Source organism: Chiloscyllium plagiosum, chromosome 1 (assembly GCF_004010195.1).
Source record: "Chiloscyllium plagiosum isolate BGI_BamShark_2017 chromosome 1, ASM401019v2, whole genome shotgun sequence".
In the NCBI taxonomy this organism is placed as follows: domain Eukaryota; kingdom Metazoa; phylum Chordata; class Chondrichthyes; order Orectolobiformes; family Hemiscylliidae; genus Chiloscyllium; species Chiloscyllium plagiosum.
This window is the reverse complement of record NC_057710.1, coordinates 82418110-82442115: the sequence shown is the minus strand read 5'-3', so window position 1 is coordinate 82442115 and position 24006 is coordinate 82418110. Positions and strand designations below refer to the sequence as shown.

The 24006-nt window shown below is 40.8% G+C and overlaps 1 protein-coding gene across 1 annotated transcript in view; it reads left to right on the top strand.

Moving 5' to 3' along the window:
• The window catches only part of tusc3 (tumor suppressor candidate 3), a 378825-nt gene extending 356286 nt beyond the window's left edge, over positions 1–22539 (top strand). Inside the window, exons 9-10 of the mRNA XM_043690293.1 lie at positions 20087–20177; positions 22222–22539. Of these exons, the coding sequence (XP_043546228.1) occupies positions 20087–20177; positions 22222–22237 (107 nt within the window). The 3' untranslated portion in view covers positions 22238–22539. The remainder of the gene's footprint in view (positions 1–20086; positions 20178–22221) is intronic.
• The last annotated feature ends 1467 nt before the right edge of the window (positions 22540–24006 follow it).

Sequence of the window (24006 nt, the reverse complement as noted above, 5' to 3'; positions counted from 1 at the left end):
TCAGGCTTTAGTGAAAAGTGTTATCGAGCAGGAACAGCAATTTCCACATGGTAATTTTTCTAATCATAATTTTATGTATTTTTCTGAATTTTTATAGTCCACTTGACTGGGAGCACACTTGAAGGATGGTTACTTGCTAACAATAGACTGCTTCAAAAACAGCTCACGAATTGATCATCCATTGTCTTTGGTATTCTGAAAGTTTCCATGGTGATCAGTCTTTTTTTTAAAACAGTCCTACTAAAGGCTGCTTGTAACCAATTTTGCTTTTTAGTGTAAACTTTTTTGAAAAAGAAAGAGTTGCATGGATTCATGCTTTTCATAACCATGGAACATCACAAAGCATTTTACAGCCGCTGAAATATTTTGCAACATAAAATCACTTCTGTAATGGAGGAAACACGGCAGTTAATATAAGCAGAGCAAACTCCTACAAATCATCAAAACTGTTTGGATGTTTCATTACATTTAAAGCATTATATAAATATAAGCTGTTATTATTGTGAAGATGTTACTCTCAAATTTCTTATCCACTTTATTAGCAACCTTCTTATTTTTATGACTCTGGGGCTTTCTCAGAAGTGAAAAACTCTTCTTGACCGTGAAGCTTTTTTTGAAAAGATTGCTTATAGATCATCCCTCAGCTTCCTCATTTCTAAACAAATCACCATCAACCTGCTCAACCATCAGTTATGTCTAAGAGAATTACTGCTTTCCTCTGCTTTGGGTCACTAACACCATTCATACTTATTGTTATTTCATCATTACTATTAATCCTTTATTGAACAAAAGAACAAAGAAAATTTACAGCCCAGGAACAGGCCCTTCAGACCTCTAAGCCTGAGCCGATGGGCCAAAACAAAATGGAAAGCAGCAAGGCATTGAGCCTAATATTGAATATTTCCATTATTTGAGATCCAGTATACTACAGTAACTTGACTAGACAACACATTTATCTTCACTTCACAAAAAATATTCTTCCAAAAGGTCATGAGTTTATGGTTCATGTAATTTACTCTATTGTTTTTGTGCATAAGACCACAAGCTAATTGTAAGGATGTGTACAGGATTATGGAAAGAAGATGGTGAGAAAGGCATTAAGTGAATTACTCATTTGGAGAAGTAACACAGGCACAATTGGCTGAATGGCCATCTGCACTGTAAAAATGTTGTGGCTCTAAAATGATCATGTGATTATGGTCAAATTGTCTGTTTTAGTGATGTTAGTTGAGGGATAAATATTGGGTAGGACACTGGGAATGATGCTCCTTTGAAATCATTCCATGAAAACCTTTACCTTCACCCACCCCAGGAGGCATCTGGAACCATGTGTTTCATCCAAAACACTGGACTCCTGGCAGTGCAGTTCTGTCTGAGTTCTGCACTTGAAGGTCAATGTAGATGTTTGCTCTTAAGTCTGGAGTAGGAGTTGAACCTGTACCAACTCTGAGCCACAGCTAACACTTACTAATGCATGTTATAAACACTTTTACAATAAATCCTAGATTACAAACTTGTACGAAACCATGTGCAAATAGATACAATCAAGAAGTGCAGACATGTGGTTATATACAATATGAAAAGTGCAACCATGGTGAACCCATTAGCCTTGTTGGTGAAGCTACACTCTGTTCTCACATATTCCGATGAAGTATCCCCGCCATGTTGTCTGGGGCCAGATGGTGGTGTACTGCGCACTTCTCCATCTATATGCCAATCTGAAGCATGATGGCTGTAATTGTTGTGCGGGCAGCAGTTCAGGATCTCTTCGGACTGCAAATCTGCGTTTCTGCATTTTAGCTGTGATCACTGGAGTCTGTGTAGAAGACAATGGCTCTGACAAAAGGAGCTGATGATGCTGAGAAACCCGCAGCAACCGCACCATCCTCAATAAACTCCGCTGTCCATTTTGGCCTTAAGCTAGAGTTAATGGCACTGGCTACCAAAGTGGTGCAGTCGTCTATTCCAACAATCACTGTTCCAACAGTACAGATGCCAGGGAATACATCTCCTCATAATAAAAGCAAATTACTGCGGATGCTGGAGCTTTGACAAAGGGTCAGTTAGACTTGAAATGTCAGCTCTTTTCCCTCCTTACAGATGCTGCCAGACCTGCTGAGATTTTCCAGCATTTTCTCTTTTGGAATGTACCTCCTCATGTGGATTTCAGCAGTAATACTTTGAATGAACTGATCCAGATGTTGCAGGGAAGTTTCCAACCCCTCGTCCCAAGATGAGGATCCTCATCTTGCACGAGCTCTATATGTTGCTGTATGTGTCTCTCCACAAGATTGACCAGTCTGTCCTGGTCAGCGCTCAGGCAGTTGAACCCCCAAAATAAAGTGGAGCTTATGATGGGAACGGACTCCTCCATTCACAATTGTACAGTTCCCACTGCCTCAGAGAAATTTATCAGATGTCCACACACCTAATTCGATTGGATAAATAAAGTCCAAAAGAACTGCGGATGCTGTATGTTTGAGACAAAAATAGAAATTTCTGGAAAAGTTTAGTGCATCTGGCAGTATCTTGGAGAGAAATCAGTGTTAATGTTTAGGGTTGAATGACCCTTCCCAACTACATTAGGGAAACGAAGCATAGACTGGGTGACCACTTTGCAGAACACTTGCTTTCTGTCTGCAAAAAAGGACCTTGAGCTTCCAGTTACCTGCCACTTTAACACACCATCTGTTCCCTGGTCATCATCACTGTCATGGGTTGTTGCAGTGCTCCAGGGAATCTCAGCGCAAGCTGGAAGTACTGCACTCAATTTCTGCTTGAAGACCCTGCAGCTTTCCGGACTCTATATCGAGCTCAATAACAGTAGAGATTGAGATCTGCCATGTCCTTACCGCAACCCCCACAAACCAGGTTTTGTTATCACACAATTTGTGATACACATCACCCATTGTTAGTCATTAACAGTCCCAATTAATAGCTGTTCACCTTCCCAGAGAGAACATTATCCATTCCTTTGTCTGTCCAACTATCTTCTCTCTCTTTGGGTTCTATCCCACCTATTGTTTGCTTCTTACTCCTGCCCCCATCCTATCTTCTGCATATAAACATTTTCCTAGCTACCATCAATTCTGAGGAAGGGTCACTTGACACAAAATGGTAAGTCTGATTTCTCTCCACATACATTGCCAGATCTGCTGAACTTTTCCAACAATTTCTATTTTTGTCTCTCAATTGGATAAATGCTGTAGCTCAAAAGTTACCTCCTGACACTCTACTTTCTGTCCACAGGAGTATCATCATCCATTTCCTCCCTCTTCTGAGGTTAACTGTGCACAAATATCTCTAGTTCAGACACCTCTTCTGGAACTCTGCTGCTGCTCTCTATACCACTCTCTATGTATGTTACATCACTCCAGTAAGCTGGTATCTGTGGGCTAGTAAGGTGTGTTTTGGGTCCTCAGACCTCTTCTTGATGCCTGAGAGATTGTTTGACCTAGTAGCACAGCAACCAGAGCTTGCTGCTCTGTGTGACAAAAAAATGAAGTTACTTATGTATAGTTCTTCACATAGAGAAGGCATCGTCTAATGTATGTCACTGCCTTAACTATGTTTGCGTTAACCTTAAGATGCAATCCCATCTCTGTACTCCCTCTTGTACCAATATTTCACTATACGTGGCAAAGTGCTAGCATGACCTCCACCAATAATAGCACGTGTCATTGTGATCTCAACACCAACTTTTATCATCTACTATTAATGATTCCCCATCATCAATAGATGGCCCCTTAGCAATTGTTGCCTTTACTCAACAAGACATATGGGTCACAGAAAGACTGGTCCACCCCCAGTCCAGGCTATCATTGTAGCATTTTTTGCCTTTTTTTATTCTGAACCAAGAATCTATATTGACCTGTTATATAGTTATGCAAACATATTGCTCTTTACATCCATGCATCACAGTACTCATCCACATTTATTTTGAGTACAACTACATCAAATGCTTCCATACACTGGCCTCAAAGTTGAAGTGAAGGTAAATGCTATCTCTTGCTCCTTATCTGCAGCATGAAGATGTGACCTTGGAATTCCCTCAGGATGAGTCAAGTTAATTTATTGGAGCAGAAAAGAACCATCTTCAGCATTGAATCCAAGAATGCTGGTGGTCCTCTGCTGCCCTCACTGCAGCCCCACTTACTGTCAAAGGTCTTAGTTGTGCCAGAGTTATGGTAGTGGCCAGGATAGTAAATTGCTGATCTCCTTTGGAGCTCTTCCACTAAGGTCCTGATCAAAAATTTGTGTTGAAACTTACCCTCATGTTTTGATGTCTTAGGAATTCAGTCCAGCTTTAAGTGGTTTAGTACAGAACACTTTAATTAGGCAGCAGCAATGATAATTTTTCCATTCGGTATCCCCATGATGGACAGGGTAGGGCATACAGTTGTGCAGCTTTGATACTCATTTGAGGCTCTGATACTCTGAGGCTCAGGAAATGTATCACAAACAAGCTCTAATGGAACTTTAATAAGGCTGACGTTTCATGTGTGCAAGAGTTGCACACCTATGCCAAGCCCATTTACAGATCCTCACTACACAAGGTCATCCTTCCTGAATCTAACCTCAAAACTGCCATTCTCCCCAGACTGAAAATTCAAATAGGCCCAGTTCACAGAGCCTGATCTGTCTAATTCCACACACCTAACTCTCAAACAAAAATCTAGGATTAGGTTCAATTCATGTGACAGGCATCATTTTGCATTAGGAATAGCTCCTAATTCCCTCCAATAGATCTAACTAATGTAATATCTCTCTACTTATTTTCAACTGATAGTGATTTTACAATTTTTTTTCTCTATCCTTTCCTTTCAACATTGATGTAATATGGGATTTACATTTTACCTGAATTTTTCAAAAAAAAAACTTTGCGCCAAAAATCAAATGCCAAAATTCACATTAAAATCTCTTTTCATGAGTTATTAGCATATTTAATTGAAGAATTTGCTTCTCCCTAGGGGTTGTTCACATTCTGACTGGAACACTGTAGTTAAACATATATATAGGCAGTTAAAAACCAGCTTCCCAATGTTCACAATTTCAGCACTTTTAACTCCCACCTCACCAAATTCCAACCCACTTGCTTCCTCCCCCCCAACCACCACCACATATAAATTCTCCATTTATTGTTTGTTTTATGAACACTATGTCTTATGACCCATTCATTCAGTGGTTAGCCATTTCCTTTATTCAGTTAATAGTTAATCTTTGAGCTCTTCACGATAACAGGCTCTGTTATTTTTAATAATGCAATGATGTTTTCACGTTTACACTGTTGTAGTGCTTGTTCTTCTTAAGTACTGACCACTGTGATTGTGTCTGGCTCTATATTGCTAGTCTCTATTTTCTCTTTTTACATTTGTTTGTAAGTTTCATTTGATTAATCTGTCTACTCCATCTTACTTATCCCACTCCTATGACATCTGTAGCATCCAAATCTGGCCCCACTTTACTATTGAACATTCCCAGAACAACTTGCCGCACTGGGTATCCACTGAAAAGCCAGCATCCCTTGTGCCTACAACATATTTGAAAGACCACTGTGCAAATGGTTAAGTGTTGGCAATATGATATTTTCACTTAGTTGGCAACATAATGGCACAGCGACCACAAAGCCATACTACCCATGGTACTTAGTTGCGTGGCTGACACTCCCTTCCAGATACAATTTTCTTTGTTTACCTGTGACACTGTTTAACCACTAGAACACTCACTTTACTTTTCCATTCCTTCCGAACACCCTCTAAGACGGTGTTATCCTGTCCACAGTGCCTACTGAATATCCACAGCTTGCTATTTTAGGGGAATGTCACATACCTACAAGCAATTAAACAAATCCATTAAAGGCTGAAGTTCATTGCGATATTGCAAAACCAGATTTTGGCGTCATGACCAATAGCCATTTTACATTCCATGATGATTTGCTGCAGTTAGCTCTCATCTATTAGAAGCAGATGTCATTGAGGTTCTGCCTGCCTTGTAGAACTCAATAAAGCTAAGCTTTGTCCTGGACAAGAATAGTATCCTCCTCCTCCTCCTCTGAAGGTCGATCCCACTCCCTCCAGTTTCTCAGTATCCAGCACATTGCCTCGTTGCCTGCCTCAGTAGTGTGGAACATGGAATTACCTGAACATTAATGGAATGAAATCCCTTCCTGCTGATGAATTCCACAGGGTTGTGACTCAGTCTTCTCAGTACCCTTGGAAATTGTATGAGTAATGGTTCACTTTTGGCCAGCACTGACCTTTATTAATGTCATTGCTGCTAACATCATCATTGGAATATCCATGTTCAATTTACGGGCACCAGTGGCACAGTACAAATCGCCTTTAACTAGCATCTGGTCCCTAAGCAGCTTCACTCTGCATGCATGGCAAGTGGGCAGTTGAATCATTACAAATGAAATGGAGCTCATCTTTGCAAATAGCTTCTTCATGTATCTGATCTTTTGCTGTCCCATCAACCAGCAAACATAGATCCTGTGTTTTTACCCAGCAAATTGCCACTACTGACTTTGTCCATCCTGGGCACTGTTCCAGCCATTTTTAGCAACACCTTGCATTGTGAAATCGGCAACTGATATCAGGAAATACACCTTACAGTGGCCCTGCTTAATAGCTATGTAGCCTCTATGTCCCCTATTACCTCACATTACCCCAACAGTCCATTTCAACCCATTCTGCCCCCTCCTCCTTGTGAAGATATTGAACGTGGTCTATGACTGTTCTCCATACCCGGACCCTGTCATTACACCTTACTGATGCCCATCCTGCTCTTCAATTCCCCCTTTGGAGGCCTGTAACTCCCACTCCAAAAGCCCCACCAATGCTGTTCCACATATGCTCCCATTCACCTTGAGTTTCACTTCCTTTACCATCTTGTCCAAATCATTGCCTTTACATCCACTCTCCCCAGCCTTGACTCCCCCACCCTCATTTAACATTGATCACCTGCTACCCCTGCGGGTCCCCTTGCATCCTCCTGAATGATGGATGGATGGGTCCCCAGGATTATATTCACCTCAGGCATCAGCGAGCAACCGCTCGACATGACTGACCAAACACCTGGCCACTATTTTTTTCAGTTTCCTGAACAATGGTACATGATTCCCCTGACTTGTTTTGTTGGCTGTACATGACAAATGGTTGTCCCTTTTCCAAACTGTACTAGGACAATCCCTGAGTGTAAGTCTCTCAAGTGGACGGCTGATGGTGGCCAAATACCTATGTTATAAATAAACCGTGCCTGTGACTGATCCCACTGAAACCTCCCTGACCAATAGCAGACTCCTTCTTGACTGAATGGAGGATTATACTGACAATCAACCTGTCTATGCAACTGCACAAAAGAGCATGTCAATATGGCAGTGCTGATAAGCTTTGGTTCTGGCTGAAGAGTCAGAATGCTAACAGACAAGGCATGGCAAGATAGGGATGCTGCAAACATACGGGTAGGTGAGAAGTAAGTGAGTGTTAAGAGGCCAAGCTAGCCCTGAGATGCAGCTAGGTCCAGCCCTTGAACTGAATGCCTGTCTGTGAGCACAAAGTGTCCTTGCTGCAGCCATGCAGTGTCAGTTACTGTTGTGTCTCACACTGATGTATATCTGTGCTTCCTAAGCAGCCTGTCATTATATTCAAGAGACACCTTGATGTTTGTGAGGGGTTGCTGATGTCAATGGTTGTGGATGAGGGCTGAGTGTGGTTGCAGCCCGAAGTTTGGGTAATGCATTGCAGTTTAGTTGCTTTGGAGTAAGTCGCCAGATGCCTGCCCTGATTTCCATGTTGAGATTTCGCAACATCCAGTTCAGTAAGACAGGAACCTGAACATTATTGAGGTGAATTGATCCACTAACAAGGCACTTTACAAGCAATAAACCTCCTGAATTGGCAACTCTACCATTGTCTCGTGAAAAACTCACCAATCTGCTTGGAGTAAGCATAAAATTGGCCTTGTTTGACTTTTTATTCAATTTTGTCACAATAGCCCACATCATTCAGACCCCTTTAAAATTATGCCCCCAGTCCCTATCATTTTGTACCTTTCTGTAATATACATTTTTATATGCCTTACTAACATTTTATAAGTTGACTTTATCTGATTATTTGTTATAACAAAGAAAAATTGCAATTTTAAAGTTGTGATTCTTTGTAGATTTCTGTAATAAAATATGAATCTCCCTCCTAAAGGAAGGATGTTGTGAAAGTTGAAAGGGTTTGGAAAAGATTTATGAGGATGTTGCCAGGTTGGAGACTTTGAGCTTTAGAGAGAGGCTGAAGAGGCTGGGGCTATTTTCCCTGGAGCGTCAGAGGCTGAGGGGGGACCATATAGAGGTTTATTAAATCACGAGGGCATGGATAGGATAAATAGACAAAGTCTTTTCCCTGGGATGGGGCAGTCCAAAACAAGAGGGTGTAGGTTTAAGGTAAGAGGGGAAAGATATAAAAGGGACTTAAGGGGCAACTTTTTCATGCAGAGGGTAATGCGTGTGTGGAATGAGCTGCCAGATGAAGTGGTGGAGGCTGGTACAACTACAACATTTAAAAGGCATTTTGATGGGTATATGAATATGTAGGGTTTGGAGGGATATGGGCCAAATTCTGGCAAATTATTTGAGATTAATTTAGGATATCTGGTCAGCATGGACAAGTTGGACAGGAAGGTCTGTTTCTGTGCTGTATATCTCTCTAACCCTATGACACCACCATCCCTTTAAAAGTCAGAATGTATTTCTCTATATCATTCACATCCCCAAGCTGTTTAGCTATCAGAGAACCAAACACATAATTGTTGCCAGCCGGAAGGCCTTTATCATTGACAACAAGCAACAACTCCACAGACACATCAGCTGCTTGTTGCCAGCTGAATATAACATTGCACATAGCCCTTTAGTGCAGTCAGCCTGCCCCCACTGCTAGAACCAGCAACACGGTAAAAGCAATTCTAAACGGTGACAGCTTGTTTTTAAAAAGTGCAGTAATCCCTTCACAATTCTTGGTTTTTCAAAGAGTCCTCTTCCCACTCAAGTCCACAGTAAGGAAAATAAAAAAAAAAGGTATTTTCAGATTTATGGGTATCCATTCAATGTGGTTAACTTTTAAAATCAGATCGTGTGATTTATTAACCTATGAGGTTGTAGAAATATTATACAGAAGTGAGGTTTACTACCACTTTCTCAGGCCATAAAACAAAGAAGAAAAAGTATTTATAACTTAAGGAAGTCACTATCTATTTACAATATGCCAACTGATCTAAATGGAAGAATCTGAGTTATTTGAAATTCAAATATCCAAGTAACATTGAATCTGATTTTTCTAGACATATGTTTGCATTTTGCTTTAAATATGAGATATTGAAAAACTCAATCAATGTGAAATAACTTAACGATGATGATTAATGGTTTGTTCTTAACTGAGTGAACAGGGACAGTGTATGAATAAATAGTGTGACAGATTTTTGTAATAGTCTCAGTTTTATTTATTTTAATGATTGAAGTTTTTACTTGTGGTAAACATGTAGGGCAGAATCTTACATTTTTTCTTTAAGTGCCATTTTGTCGGGTTTTTTGAATGTTTTTATGCAGTGAAACTGAGTGAGGTCCATCGCTGTATAGTATCAAACTCATCAAATTAACCAGCTACCTGGTCTCTGTGGTGTCAATCTTGCCAAAAGCTGTCCCACATTGCCATGCACCATTCCCAGAACAACTTGGCACTCCTAGGATAACTCAGAATTCACAGGCACCCCTGGTGCAGGCACCATCATTAAATACCCATTGTCTGGAGCTGCCCCGCATGATTATGGCAGGAAAGGAAAATTTGCCCTCCATCTTTCACAAGTGGTCCTGATGGATAAAGAGGTACAGACACAGGATATCCTCTTCACCAAAGACCAGAAGAGCCTAAAACACTAGACGTACTAACCTGGTCCAGGGTTCTCCCTCAGGTCAGTGCAGTCTCAGTCATCTGGAGAATGGAATAAGAAGGTTAATGTCCTTCTCCTCTCCACCAGCATAACTGCCACCATCTTCTCTTTGATACTTCACACTCACTATATATGCTACTGCGCCCAACTCCCACTAAAGCTCATGTTGCACTACTCTCTTCATTGCCTGCAACATCTTCCCTCATTTGGTGCCACTCACCCAACCCTTGACATCACTGCATGCATTCACTCTCCACCTGCACCAGTACTAACAGGTGTGCCTCACACTTTCATCTCTCCTAATTCATAAATCTGTCTTATTCCAGAAGGAAAACAGACAAGGGAAGAAAGAGTCAGGATGGCAAAGCATCCTGACTCTAACTGCCCTGAGCTGCTGACTGACCATGTCCATGTCCATGGACTCAAATCAGAGTCTCCCCTTGATTGACAGTGCTGGGAACCCCTGACTAAAGGCTATCTTGCATGATTTGATTGAGGATTGCTCACAGCCATGACAAGCTTACTTGCTTTGACTCCCATGTTGAGAATTCTTGGCATTTAATTTACCTGCTGCAGGTACTTGGATAGGAAGCTGCATATTAATGAAGTGAGATGTACAGTCAATAATGTAATTAACAAGCAATAACTTGTCTTCATAGACAACTGACTGCTCCCCAGCAAGAGTCTCACCTTACCTTAGTTTAAAGATGTAGTGAGTTGATTCTAATGTTCAGATAGTCCTCATCAGATATCTCAACAAAGATTCTGCCTGATCTTCAATGAACCACACAAGTTTAATTATAAAAAATTAGTGTTTTAACTGGAATGCATTGCATGCACATCTGTTATAGTTACCTTCCTGTCATGTGTGTCGGGAATGCCATCCCTCTTCCAATCCACTTCCAGGAAAATTCAGATAGGAACTTCATTGTTTGCTTCTCGCCCAATATAATGCCATCACCTACTTCTTTCCCCAGTTCCTCAGCAAGCATTAAATTCGACCCTTCAGTTGCTTTAGATTAGAAAATTCTGGAAGAATCCCTTAACATTTATCAAATCTCCTCAAAGTGGATACTTTTCACTCTTCCGCCTGCCTGGGAGTGCCCTGATAACTTGAGGAACGTTATCCTATGTGTTTATAAAGTGGCCCACCTCTGGATCATTTAGGTAATCACCTGTCATGAGAAAGGACTGAAGCTGGACACAGTCAATAGGTCTATATAACATTCTTTCATTATAATTGTAGGTCTATGATTCATCCACAGCAATGCTTTGTGAATCAGATATTATGTTTGCACATTAAATGTTAAATTCAATAATTCCACGCTGAGAGAGGATGGCTACACTTGAAGGGAACACAGATTTTAGAATTACGATTATAGAGTTATAGGTTGACTTCCAAATGAACATGGCTTTCCACTGGGAGCACAGCATCACCTCACTCTGAGAAGTAAGCAGGTTTTATTCCAGAACAGTAACATTGGTACACTGGAATATAGAAACAGCAGTAATTCTTCAGCTTCTCAAGTCTGCTTCATCATTCAGTTACATTATGACTGATCTGTACCTGAGTTACATTTTCTCACCATTCATCTATATCAGTTAATGTCGAGCAATTAGGTTTTTCTACAAATGTCAAGTAGTCAACCAAAGTGGTATGAAGAGATTTTAGCAAAACTGTTGCTGTAGATTTTTTTAAAGTTTAAAATCAGCAATAAAATGTTATCATTGATGAAGATTCAGTGAATGGGTTTAAAATTGAAATATGTGATAAGGGATAGCATTACAGCTGTGCTGAGGGAGGATATTCCTGGAAGTACATCCAGGGAAGTTACTTGGGTGGAACTGAGAAATAAGAAAGGGATGGTCACCTTATTGGGCTTGTATTATAGACCTCCTAATAGTCAGAGGGAAATTGAGAAACAAATTTGTAAGGAGATCTCAGCTATCTGTAAGAATAATAGGGTGATTATGGTAGGGGATTTTAACTTTCCAAACATAGACTGGGACTGCCATAGTGTTAAGGGTTTAGATGGAGAGGAATTTGTTAAGTGTGTACAAGAAAATTTGTTAAGTGTGTACAAGAAAATTTTCTGGTTCAGTATGTGGAGGTGCAAACTTTGACCTACTCTCCTACTAGAGAAGGTGCAAACTTTGACCTACTCTTGGGAAATAAGGCAGGGCAGGTGACTGAGGTATCAGTGGGGGAGCACTTTGGGGCCAGTGACCATAATTCTATCAGATTTAAAATAGTGATGGATAAGGGTAGACCAGATCTAAAAGTTGAAGTTCTAAATTGGAGAAAGGCTAATTTTGACGGTATTTGGCAAGAACTTTCGAAAGCTGATTGGGGACAGATGTTCGCAGGTAAAGGGATGGCTGAAAAATGGGAAGCCTTCAGAAATGAGATAACGCGAGTCCAGAGAAAGTATATTCCTGTTAGGGTGAAAGGGAAGGCTAGTAGGTATATGGAATGCTAGATGACTGAAGAAATTAAAGGTTTGGTTAAGAAAAAGAAGGAAGCATATGTAAGGTATAGACAGGGTAGATTAAGTGAATTCTTAGAAGAATATAAAGGCAGTGGGAGTATACTTAAGAGGGAAATCAGGAGGGCAAAAAGGGGACATGAGATAGTTTTGGCAAATAGAATTAAGGAGAATCCAAAGGGTTTTTACAAATGCGTTAAGGACAAATGGGTAACTAGGGAGAAAATAGGGCCCCTCAAAGATCAGCAAGGCGGCCTTTGTGTGGAGCCGCAGAAGATGGGGGAGGTACTAAACGAGTACTTTGCATCAGTATTTACCGTGGAAAAGGATATGGAAGATACAAACTGTAGGGAAATAGATGGTGACATCTTGCAAAATGTCCAAATTACAGAGTAGGTAGTGCTAGATGTCTTGAAACGCATAAAGGTGGATAAATCCCCAGGACCTGATCAGATGTACCCTAGAATACTGTGGGAAGCTAGAGAAGTGATCGCTGGGCCTCTTGTGGAGATATTTGTATCATCAATAGTCACAGGTGAGGTGCCAGAAGACTAGAGGTTGGCTAATGTGGTGCCACTGTTTAAGAAAGGTGGTAAGGACAAGATAGGGAACTATAGACCAGTGAGCCTGACGTCGATAGTGGGCAAGTTGTTGGAGGGAATCCTGAGGGACAGGATGTACATATATTGTTTTTTGAAGAAGTAACCAAGAGAATTGAGGGCAACGCAGTAGATGTCACCTATGTGGACTTCAGTAAGGCATTTGACAAGGTTCCCCATGGGAGACTGATTAGCAAGGTTAGATCTCATGGAATACAGGGAGAACTAGCCAGTTGGATACAGAACTGGCTCAAAGGTAGAAGACAGAGGGTGGTGGTGGAGGGTTGTTTTTCAGACTGGAGGCCTGTGACCAGTGGAGTGTCACAAGGATCGGTCCTGGGTCCTCTGTATTTTTGTCATTTACATAGATAATTTGGATGTGAGCCTAAGAGGTACAGTTAGTAAGTTTGCAGATGACACCAAAATTGGAGGTGTAGTGGACTTTGAAGAAGGTTACCTCAGATTACAACAGGATCCTGACCAGATGGGCCAATGGGCAGCAAAGTGGCAGATGGAGTTTAATTCAGATAAATGTGAGGTGCTGCATTTTGGGAAAGCAAATCTTAGCAGGATTTATACACTTAATGGTAAGGTCCTAGGGTGTGTTGCAGAACAAAGAGACTTTGGAATACAGGTTCTTAGCTCCTTTAAAGTGGAGTCGCAGGTAGATAGGATAGTGAAAAAGGCGGTTGGTATGCTTTCGTTTATTGGTCAGAGTATTGAGTACAGGAGTTGGGAGGTCATGTTGTGGTTGTACAGGACATTGGTTAGGCTACTGTTGGAATAATGTGTGCAGTTCTGCTCTCCTTCCTATCGGAAAGATGTTGTGAAACTTGAAAAGGTTCAGAAAAGATTTACAAGGATGTTGCCATGGTTGGAGGATTTGAGCTATAAGCTAAACAGGCTGGGGCTGTTTTCCCTGGAGCATCAGAGGCTGAGGGGTGACCTTATAGAGGTTTACAAAATTGAGGGGCTTGGATAGGGTAAATAGACAATGTCTTTTCCCTGAGGTGTGGAGAGTCCAGAACTAGAGGGCATAGGTTTAGGGTGAAAGGGGAAAGATATAAATGAGATCTAAGGGGCAACGTTTTCACACAGAGGGTGATACATGTATGGAATGAGCTGCCAGAGGAAGTGATGGAGGCTGGTACAATTGCAACATTTAAGAGGCATTTGGATGGATATATGAATAGGAAGGGTTTGGAGGGATATGGGCCGGGTGCTGGCAGGTGGGACTAGATTGGGTTGGGGTATCTGTCCGGCATGGACAGGTTGGACCGAAGGGTCTGTTTCCATGCTGTACATCTCTATGACTCTATGTAATCGTTTAAACAATGTGGGTATGATCATTCAAAACGGACATTTAAAAAATATTGATGGTCAAAAGCCTCTGTGCAAAATAATAAAACATTTAATACTTATAACTGAAATTTTCATTCAAGATGTTTGTAGAAAACTGTAAAACAAATATCATGAAAAATGCAGGACAATGAAATCATTTTCATTTTAAATATTGTGTACCAGATGTAAATAAGGCCCTTGACTTTACTTTATTTCATCACACTTCCCGGACAACCATGTTCCATTCTTTCAACTTATTTGCAAATGTTTTGATCACGGAAGCTCTGTACAAATATTATTAATATGTTTCCTTTTCTCCTCAACTAAGGAATTCTCCCCAGAAGGTCCTTCCTAAGAGTCCGAGTCCATATTCATTCCACTCCCTGCTGTTTTATTGTCACTCCTTTCCCTCGATTTTGGAATCATAATAGGGTTGCTGTGTTCACCTCACACCCCATCAGCTTCCACATTCAACAGATCATTCTTTACCATTTCACCAGCATTGTGCTACCACCAAATCATTAGGCAAATGTGAGGACTGCAGATGCTGGAGATTAGAGTTGAACGTGTGGTGCTAGAAAAGCAAAGCAGTTCAGACAGCATCCGAGGAGCAGGAGAGTTGATATTTCAGCTAAAAGCCCTTAATCAGGAATGAGCCCCTCATTCCTAATCAAGGGCTTTTGCCTGAAACGTCCGTTCTCCTACTCCTCAGATGCTTCCTGACCTGCTGTGCTTCTCCAACACCACACTCTTGATGACCACCAAACCAATGTCCTCATTTGTTCCCCTCCAACTGCTCTCTCTGCAACACTCTGCTCCATTCTTCAATTACTCCCAATAACCTGTCCACCCTGCCCTCCACCTACACCTGATAAAAAAGCAGGACAGATAACACCAGTTCTTTCATCTCCTCACTTCCCATCATCCAGGATAACAAACACTCCTTCCAAAGACGTGCTTATTCTCATTTCAGATCGCCATCATCTTTTCAAGGGCAACTAAAGGGATGAGCAATATATCCTGGCCTTATCGGCAGAACTTGCAACCCAAGCACAAATAAAATCACTTTCAGTATACTATATTCACAGGAGAAAAGCTTATTGTATAGGAGGTAACACTAGACTGGATAGAGGATTGACACATGAATAGGGAACAGAAAGTTGAGGGACCATTTTCACATTGGCAAGCTGTAGTTAGTAGAGTTTCATAATATTCAGTGCAGGGGCTTTAATTATTTAAAATGCACGTTAATGACATGGATCATATTAGCCAAATATGTTGACAATACAAAGGTAAGTCAGTACCTAAGTTGTGTAGAGGAAAGAAAGAATCTCACCATATTTTGAAAAAAGGGCATTTTTGGTGCGGTTTCACTGTCTTCTGTTAGTTAGCCAATCCTCTCCGTGCTAATGTACTACCTTCAACACTGCTAGCTTATTAAGAAAGTTTACATGGAGTATTATCAAACACCTTTTGCATATCCAGATATGTTACAACAGCTGGTCCAACTTTATCTATTTTGCTTGTTACCTTCTCAATGAATTCTAATGAAATTGTCAGGCACAATTTCCCCTTTGTGAAGCCATGCTGATTCAGCTTGATCACATCATATATATCTCTGTCCTTTTACATCCCAATATCAGACATTAAGCCACTTGGCCTTTAGTTACCAATGTTTTTTGTCTTTTTCCATTTTCGAGTAAGAATGTTAAACTGGCAATTTTCAAATCCGCCAGAACGTAAGGGTTCTTGGAAGATTAGTACCAGTGCATTCACTATCTCTGTAGTTATTTCCTTCAACACCCTAGAAATGCAGCCAACAGAGGACTTTTTGGTCTTTGACCAATTAGCTTTCCTAGCACCCGTTATTGTATTTGTCTCCTTCCTATCTTTAGATTTAGTATTTTTGGAATTCTGTTACGCCCTTCATGATGAAGACTTATGCCACATATTTATTCAACTTGTCTGCTATTTCCTGGATTTCCATTATTTGCCCAACCTCAATCAGTGAGAAGCCTATGCTCACATTGGACTCTTTTTTTATAGAATCATACTGTCCATTTTTATATGAATTATTTATTTATACGCTTTATTTTTCTCCCTCTTTTCTGTGGTCATCATTTGCTGGCTGTTTGTACTTTCAAAGAACTTTCCAAGTCCTATCTGGCATGCAGCACCTGCCCTCTATCATGGACAAGGTAACATTCCTCCTGCTCAATGACATCATCTTCCCCCTCAGAACACTGCTCCCATTCCCCCATTTCATCAGCATCCAGCATGTCTCTTTCTTACATTCTCCAGTTGTCCAGAGCATAGCATAGTAAGATTATGCATCACACTGCCTGAAGCATGCTGTAAGTTCCCTCCTGACTAATGCAAGCATTAAAACAACATCTCCACTTTTCTACCTTTTCTCATTAACCCTTGACTCCCCTACTGATCAAAAATCTGTCTATTTCAGCCTGAATGTACACAAGGGCTCTGCCCCTACATCTCTCTGTGGCAAGGAATTCTAAAGGCTCACAATCCTCTGAAAGAAGAAATTCCTCCTTACCTCAGACTTAATTTGGTGCCTCTACCATGAGGGGAGACATCCTCTCAGTATTTACCTGTCAAGCCCTTTAAGAATCCTTCATGTTTCAATGAGATTACTGCTCATTTTTGTAATCTCCAGTGGATGGAGTCCCAACCTATTTAATCTTTGCTCATAAGACAATTCCTCCATATCTGGAATCATCCAAGTAAACCTTGTCTGAAATGCTTCCAGTGAAATAATATATTTTCTTAAATAAGGTGAGCATGGTGGTTAGCACTGCTGCCTCACAGTGCCAGAGACCAGGGTTCAATTCCCGCCTCAGGCGACTGACTATGTGGAGTTTGCACGTTCTCTCCATGTCTGCGTGGGTTTCCTCTGGATGCTCTGGTTTCCTTCCACAGTCCAAAAATGTGCAGGTTAGGTGAACTGGACATGCTTGATTGCCCATAGTGTTAGGTGAAGGGGTAAATGTAAGGGAATGGGTCGAGGTGGGTTGCGCTTCGGTGGGTTGCGCTTCAGCGGGTCGGTGTGGATTTGTTGGGCCGAAGGGCCTGTTTCCACACTGTAATGTAATGTAATGTAATCTAATCTAATCTAATCAAATTGCTCACAGTACCCTGGATGTTGTTTTATCAGCACCTTGAACAGTTGCAGCAAGACTTCAAAACTCTTATACTCCAACTGCCTTGAAATTAGGGGGAACATTCAATTTGCCTTGCTGATTACCTGCCTGCATCTGTGTGCTAACTTGCTGTGTTTCATGTACAAGTACCCCCAGGTCCCTTCATGTTACAGCTTTCTGCAGCCTTTCTCCATTTAAATAATACTATATTCTTTTGTCCTCCCTTCCAAACTGAATAACTTTACATTTTCACATATTGTACTCCACTTGCCAAGTTATTGCCCACTTATTTAACCTATCACTATCTCTCTGTAATAAAATGAAGAATTGCAGATGCTGGAAATCTGAACCAAAAACAGAAATTGCTGGAGAAACTCAGCAGGTCGGTCAGCATTTGTGGAGAGAAAGCAGAGATAACTTTTGAATCAGTGATCCTTCTTCAGAACTGTCCCGATGAAAAGTCACTGGACCCGAAACATTAACTGTGCTTTCTCTCCACAGATGCTGCCAGACCTGCTGAGTTTCTCCAGCAATTTCTGCTTTTGTTGTTATCTCTCTGTAAACTGTTTAGATTAGATGAGATTACTTACAGTGTGGTAACAGGCCCTTCAGCCCAACAAGTCCACACCGACCCGCTGAAGCGCACCCCACCCAGACGCATTCCCCTATATTTACCCCCTTACCTAACACTACGGGCAATTTAGCATGGCCAATTCACCTAACCTGCACATTTTTGGATTGTGGGAGGAAACTGGAGCACCCAGAGGAAACCCACGCAGACACGGGGAGAATATGCAAACTCCACTCAGAGAGTCGCCTGAGGTGGGAATTGAACCCTGGTCTCTGGCGCTGTGAGGCAGCAGTGCTAACCACTGTGCCACCCTTTCTATCTATTTTTGTGCCATCTGCAAGTTTGGCTACAGTACTTCCACTTCCTTCTTCCAAGCCACTGATAAATATTGTGAAAAATATTGCTCCTAGCACTGATCCTTGTGGAACACGATTAGTTATGGGTTACAACCTGAAAATGAATCCTTATCCCCCCTTGCTGTTTCCTTCCTGCTAATTAATCCTCTGTCCACACCAATATATTACAGCTGTTATCTTGTAACTTAACCTTTTGTGGGGTTCCTTGTCAAATACATTCTGAAAATTCAAATACAACACATCTACTGGTTCCCCATCATCAACTTTGGATCAAAACAACTGTAATAAGTTAGCTAGACACAGTTTTTCTTTTATGCAGCCATGCTGACTGCTTGATTAGATTATGATTTTCCAAATGTGCTGGTTTTACTTTCTTTGTAATTGATTCCAATGTTTTTTTAATGGTAGATATCAGATTAGTTGGCTTTCAGTTACCTGCTTTTTGCCTCCCTCTCTTTTTGAATAAGGGTGCCATTTGGCAGTTTTCCAATCCTCCTATACTTCTCCAGAATCCAACATAGTTTGGGGAAATTATTACCAATGCATCCAATATCCCTGTGGCTACTTCTTTTAAGATCCTTGGGCTCAAGCATCATGGGCCATAGGACTTACCTGCCTTTTGTCTAATGGGTTTGTCTAATGATGGTACTTAATCAGATGGTACCCTTCTCTGATGATGGTACTTAATTCCTCCTCCAATATTTTTTAGTATTAATGGGATATTCAAAGTATTTTCCACTGCAAAGACTGATGTAAGATATCTGTTTAACTGCTCTGCCATTTCTTTATTTCCCATAACTGGTTCAATTGTCAAAGCCCCCAGTCTGTGATATGGAAAGAGGATTAAAAAATAATTTTGGAAGTATCCTATCTCTTTGCTTCATTCTCTTACTTTAAAAGTCTCCTCAAAACTATCCTCTTTAATAAACATTTTGTCTCAGTGCCTTATTTTTCAACTCAGCAATTATAAATTAACAAGTCTCCCAAGACCCCATTTGCTTGTTGGAGACCTGTTAGTTAGTGACAGTCAAAGGCAGTCTGCTGTGAGTTATGTACCATTATGCTGAATATTTGATATGGGAATTGTGTTCACTGAAGCATGAAACAACATTACTGATATGATAACTGTTCAACCCTCTCCCCTACTATCTACATAAATGTGTGTGTTTTGGATTGAGGAGTTGCATCACCCACAAATTTGCAGCAAAGAATTTGCAATGTCTTGTTCATTGTTCTGAAGAAGGGTCATGACCCAAAATGCTAACTCTGTATTTTCCCCACAGATGCTGCCAGGCCTGCTGAGGTTTTTCCAGCAATTTCTATTTTTGTATTTGCAATGTCTTGTTTCCTCACACCTAATAAACCTCCACAACTCTAGCTAGCGCAGAAACGGCAAAGCAGACTGTTATGAAAAGATTTAGAAGTAGCAAATGGTTTCACCACCCAATCTCATTTGAAAATTACATTTTAGCAATAAGTCTTCCAGAACAGTTGCAATAATGAGTGGTTAATTGAAAGTGGACTAAAGCGGCTAAAGAAAACAAGCAGTATTGTCACCAAAGCTGTATTTAAATGAACACTTTTGAAGTTGCACTGAGTTACTTTGATCAATTCCGATGTGCTTTTGGTCTGTTTCCTACAGTAATCTGCCTGGTGGGATTAGGTTTGGTCGTTTTTTTCTTCAGCTTGCTGCTGTCAATATTCCGCTCAAAGTATCATGGGTATCCCTACAGGTAGGCACAGTCACTTGTTATAACCTTAACGTACACCCTTTGAAGTAGTTACAGTAAATGACGAGTGAGAAAAACTTGTTAAAGAAATTGCAGTTCTTTCACATTATCCAGCAACAACATTTAATAAAAGGAGAAGACAAGTGAAATCCCGTTGCATCATAAGAGATTCATTTTAAGTTTTAACATGTTTCTGAATGAAAATGTACTCATTCAAATTCAAATTGTTGCAAAATCTTTATATTTTTTGGGTGGAAGTGAAGACCCAGTATTTGAAGACATGAAATAAATGATCAGGAATATTATAGGGCAGGTTTACTCTTGGACACAAAAGAGAGAATTTTATACTTGCAGTATTTAGGTCCAAACTTAAGTTAAAGTGGACTCTCTAATCCTCTTTTTTTCTGTCTGGTACTGAGGATATGATGGCAGATGAGTGACCAACATGGGTCAACAAAGTGGGGTGAAAGTTTAAGGGTGACAGTGAGGCTGCAGGCCTCATCTTTACTTTAACTTCTGCAGCTTCACAGCTGTTATCTGGTTTTCTGAGTATTGGATTTCTTGTCATGAGGTCTCTGGCCTTCCTTCCATCCTCCAGTTAGAAATAAGTGGGTTGGAGTAGGTCTGCGTTGAGAATCAGATTTCTGAGACATTAACCCCGCCAGCCCAGGCCCTGAATTTCCCCCTGAATTGGTAACCCTCCAATTAGAACACCAACCCTGTGGCACTCCCACCATGCAGCCACAACTCACTCAACAGAGGACCTACTCCTGTTCTGGTCATCAATGACCTACTCCCTGTCTGGCTTGAGCCCCAACTTCTCATTTGAATGTGAGCCTCCAGACAGGGCCTGAATTGCTGAGATCAGCTTAAGTTCCACCATTTGTGTGGGAGCCTGCCAGTTCCCTCCCTGACTGGCTGAGTCCCTACAATTTAGCTCTGTAAATTGCAGCCCAAAGGATTTCTCATGAATCTGTGACGAGAGAGAAACCAGGTAAGCGGATTGTAGATTTGAAATAGAACATGTTCAGCTTTCCATTCATTTAAATGAGTGGACTGAACATCAAGGATGCTCCATTATGAGTGAAGTTTGGTTTTCAAAGGGAACTAGAATCTGGCAGTATGTAAAACATCTGTTTGATCCTCTACCACTCAGCTGTCAAAGTGAAAATTCACACCCAAGGAGTTGGAGTTATGGGGTGGATTTCATCATGAGGGACAATCTGTTGTGGATACATGCCAACTTCTGTATCCATCCCATAAAATAGCAATCTGCTCAGCAATAATCTGCTCAGTTTGCATTCCGGGAGAAAGTGAGTTCTGCAGATGCTGGAGATCAGAGTCAAAACGTGTGGTGCTGGAAAGGCACAGCCTGTCAGGCAGCATCTGAGGAGCAGTAGAGTTGATGTTTCAAGCATAAGCACTTCCCCAGGAATGCTTATGCTGAAAACATCGACTCTCCTGCTGCTCAGATTCTGCCTGACCAGCTGTGTTTTTCCAGTACCACACTTTTTGACTCAGTTTGTATTCCTCCAGGGTCACTTAGCTCCTGACCTCACTATAGTGTTATGACCGAAGCTGGAGGAATGTGTCATCGCTCTAGTCCCACTATTCCTTTGGTCACAACATCAAGTGAAAATATTTTCTCTAGTGACCAAGGTGACCAATTAAATGCAATCAGATTTCAAGTGCCATTGTACATCTACAATTAATTGCAACTTAACTGCAGAAAGGAGGAATGTTGTCATGATCTTTGGAACTGATTTACATATATAAGTGATGAACCTTTGAGTAAATCTGTAGATTAAGTTATGACCAGCGCATTTGTCTTTACTTTCAGAAAATCACAATCACAATTTTATACTTAGCCTGGTTTAAAGTTACCAAACTTCTTTTTGAAATCATTAATTTTTTTAGGTTAGTGTTTGGCTCAAATATATCTCACAGTACGTAGAACACTTATTTCAATGTTGCAGTTATTTAGTGAATAGATCAGTAATGTTTAAAGACCAGTGTATTGTCATTTATAAATGTTCTTCTTTTCCAGCTTTTTGATAAAGTAAAAAATGGAATCACACGAAAAGACTTGAAAGAGACTATGAAAACATCTGCCATCTGAGGAGAACATACTTTATAATTTGGGTTGCTAGCCAACGTAATACAGTGTTAGCTATTAACTATTATACTTGTCATTGTGAAATTGTAAAAGTGCCATTTAGGAGTGAGTCTGTGCTATTGCTTTGTTTTGTGTTTCTTATATATAAGTTGATATATTAGTTTGAATTGCTGTAGGAAATGGTGTACAAATGACCAGAAGTATAATAAATTGCAAGAACCTTCATGAGACTTTGTCTAAATCCTTTGGCATTATATAACAATACAACGTGTTTCACAAAAGTGTTTAATGTTCTTGTCAGGTTTCTGAAGAAGCACTGCAACATGTTTTGTCAAGTGGAGCCTGCGGACAAGATTATGTACGTGACACTGGGAATTAATTCAGGTTTAAGTAACAGTAGTTTTATTCATCCACTGCTATTAAAATGTAATTGCAGATCTATACAAGGACTTTTCAGAAAATATTTAACTGTATATCTTATTGGTATGAGTTAGAACATTTTGCTTTTCTAAAATATTTTATTTAGTAATGAGACTGCATTTAGCATTTGCTTGTTTATACTGTTTATTTTGTGTAGCTGCAAAACTGAGTCACAATTAGCACTGCTGCCTCACAGCGCCAGGGTCCCTGGTTTGATTCCAGCCTTGGGCGAATGTCTGTGTGGAGTTTGCACATTGTCCCCCATGTCTGCGTGGGTTTCCTCCCACAGTCCAGATCAGGTGGATTGGCCATGCTAAATTGCCCATAGTGCTAGATGCATTAGTCAGAGGGAAATGGGTCTGGTTGGGTTACTCTTAGGCATGGTGGCACAGTGGTTAGCACTGCTGCCTCACAGTGCCAGAGACCCGGGTTCAATTCCCGCCTCAGGCGACTGACTGTGTGGAGTTTGCACATTCTCCCCGTGTCTGGTGGGTTTCCTCAGGGTGCTCCGGTTTCCTCCCACAGTCCAAAAATGTGCAGGTTAGATGAATTGGCAATGCTAAATTGCCTATAGCATTAGGTGAAGGGGTAAATGTAGGGGAATGGGTCTGGGTGGGTTGCGCTTTGGCGGGTCGGTGTGGACTTGTTGGGCCGAAGGGCCTGTTTCCACACTGTAAAGTAATCTATTCTAAGTAATCTAAAAAAACTGTTAGCCCCAATCTTTCTCTCAAGACTTCCATTCTTTAAATCATAGCAAGTGACATAGAATTCGACACACTTCTATGAATGAAACCCTGGTTGCACACACTCATGAGTTGTGCAATTTAAGATGATTAAGGTTGAACTTTTAAAATTTGAGTTGGTACACTTTTTTGTTTTACACTGATTTTACTTCACAATTATTGTATTTTCACACCTGACAAATTTGCTTCAAATTTTAAGGCCGGTTCTGTACTTACGCATTCATTGCATGTCAATAGCCCACATTTACAAGCCAAGGTCATTTAAATTATTGAGGCTAGATTTTTTTGTGGCATTTTGCAATTCTGAAACCTTTAAAAGTGGCAGGTGAGATGCAGATGTAGAAGCTCATCCCCCATTTTGGAGATCATACTTTTGCTGGCAGCGGAGCTGAGACATGATTCACAAATGCAGCAGGGCATATAAAATTAATGCAGAGTTCAAATGGACTCCATTTTCACAGTTATAATGTCCTTGCTTAACGGCATGGGAGTCATGAAATCGTGGAGCAGATGTAAATACTTGTGATGGGCGAATAGGTCATTCTAAATAACA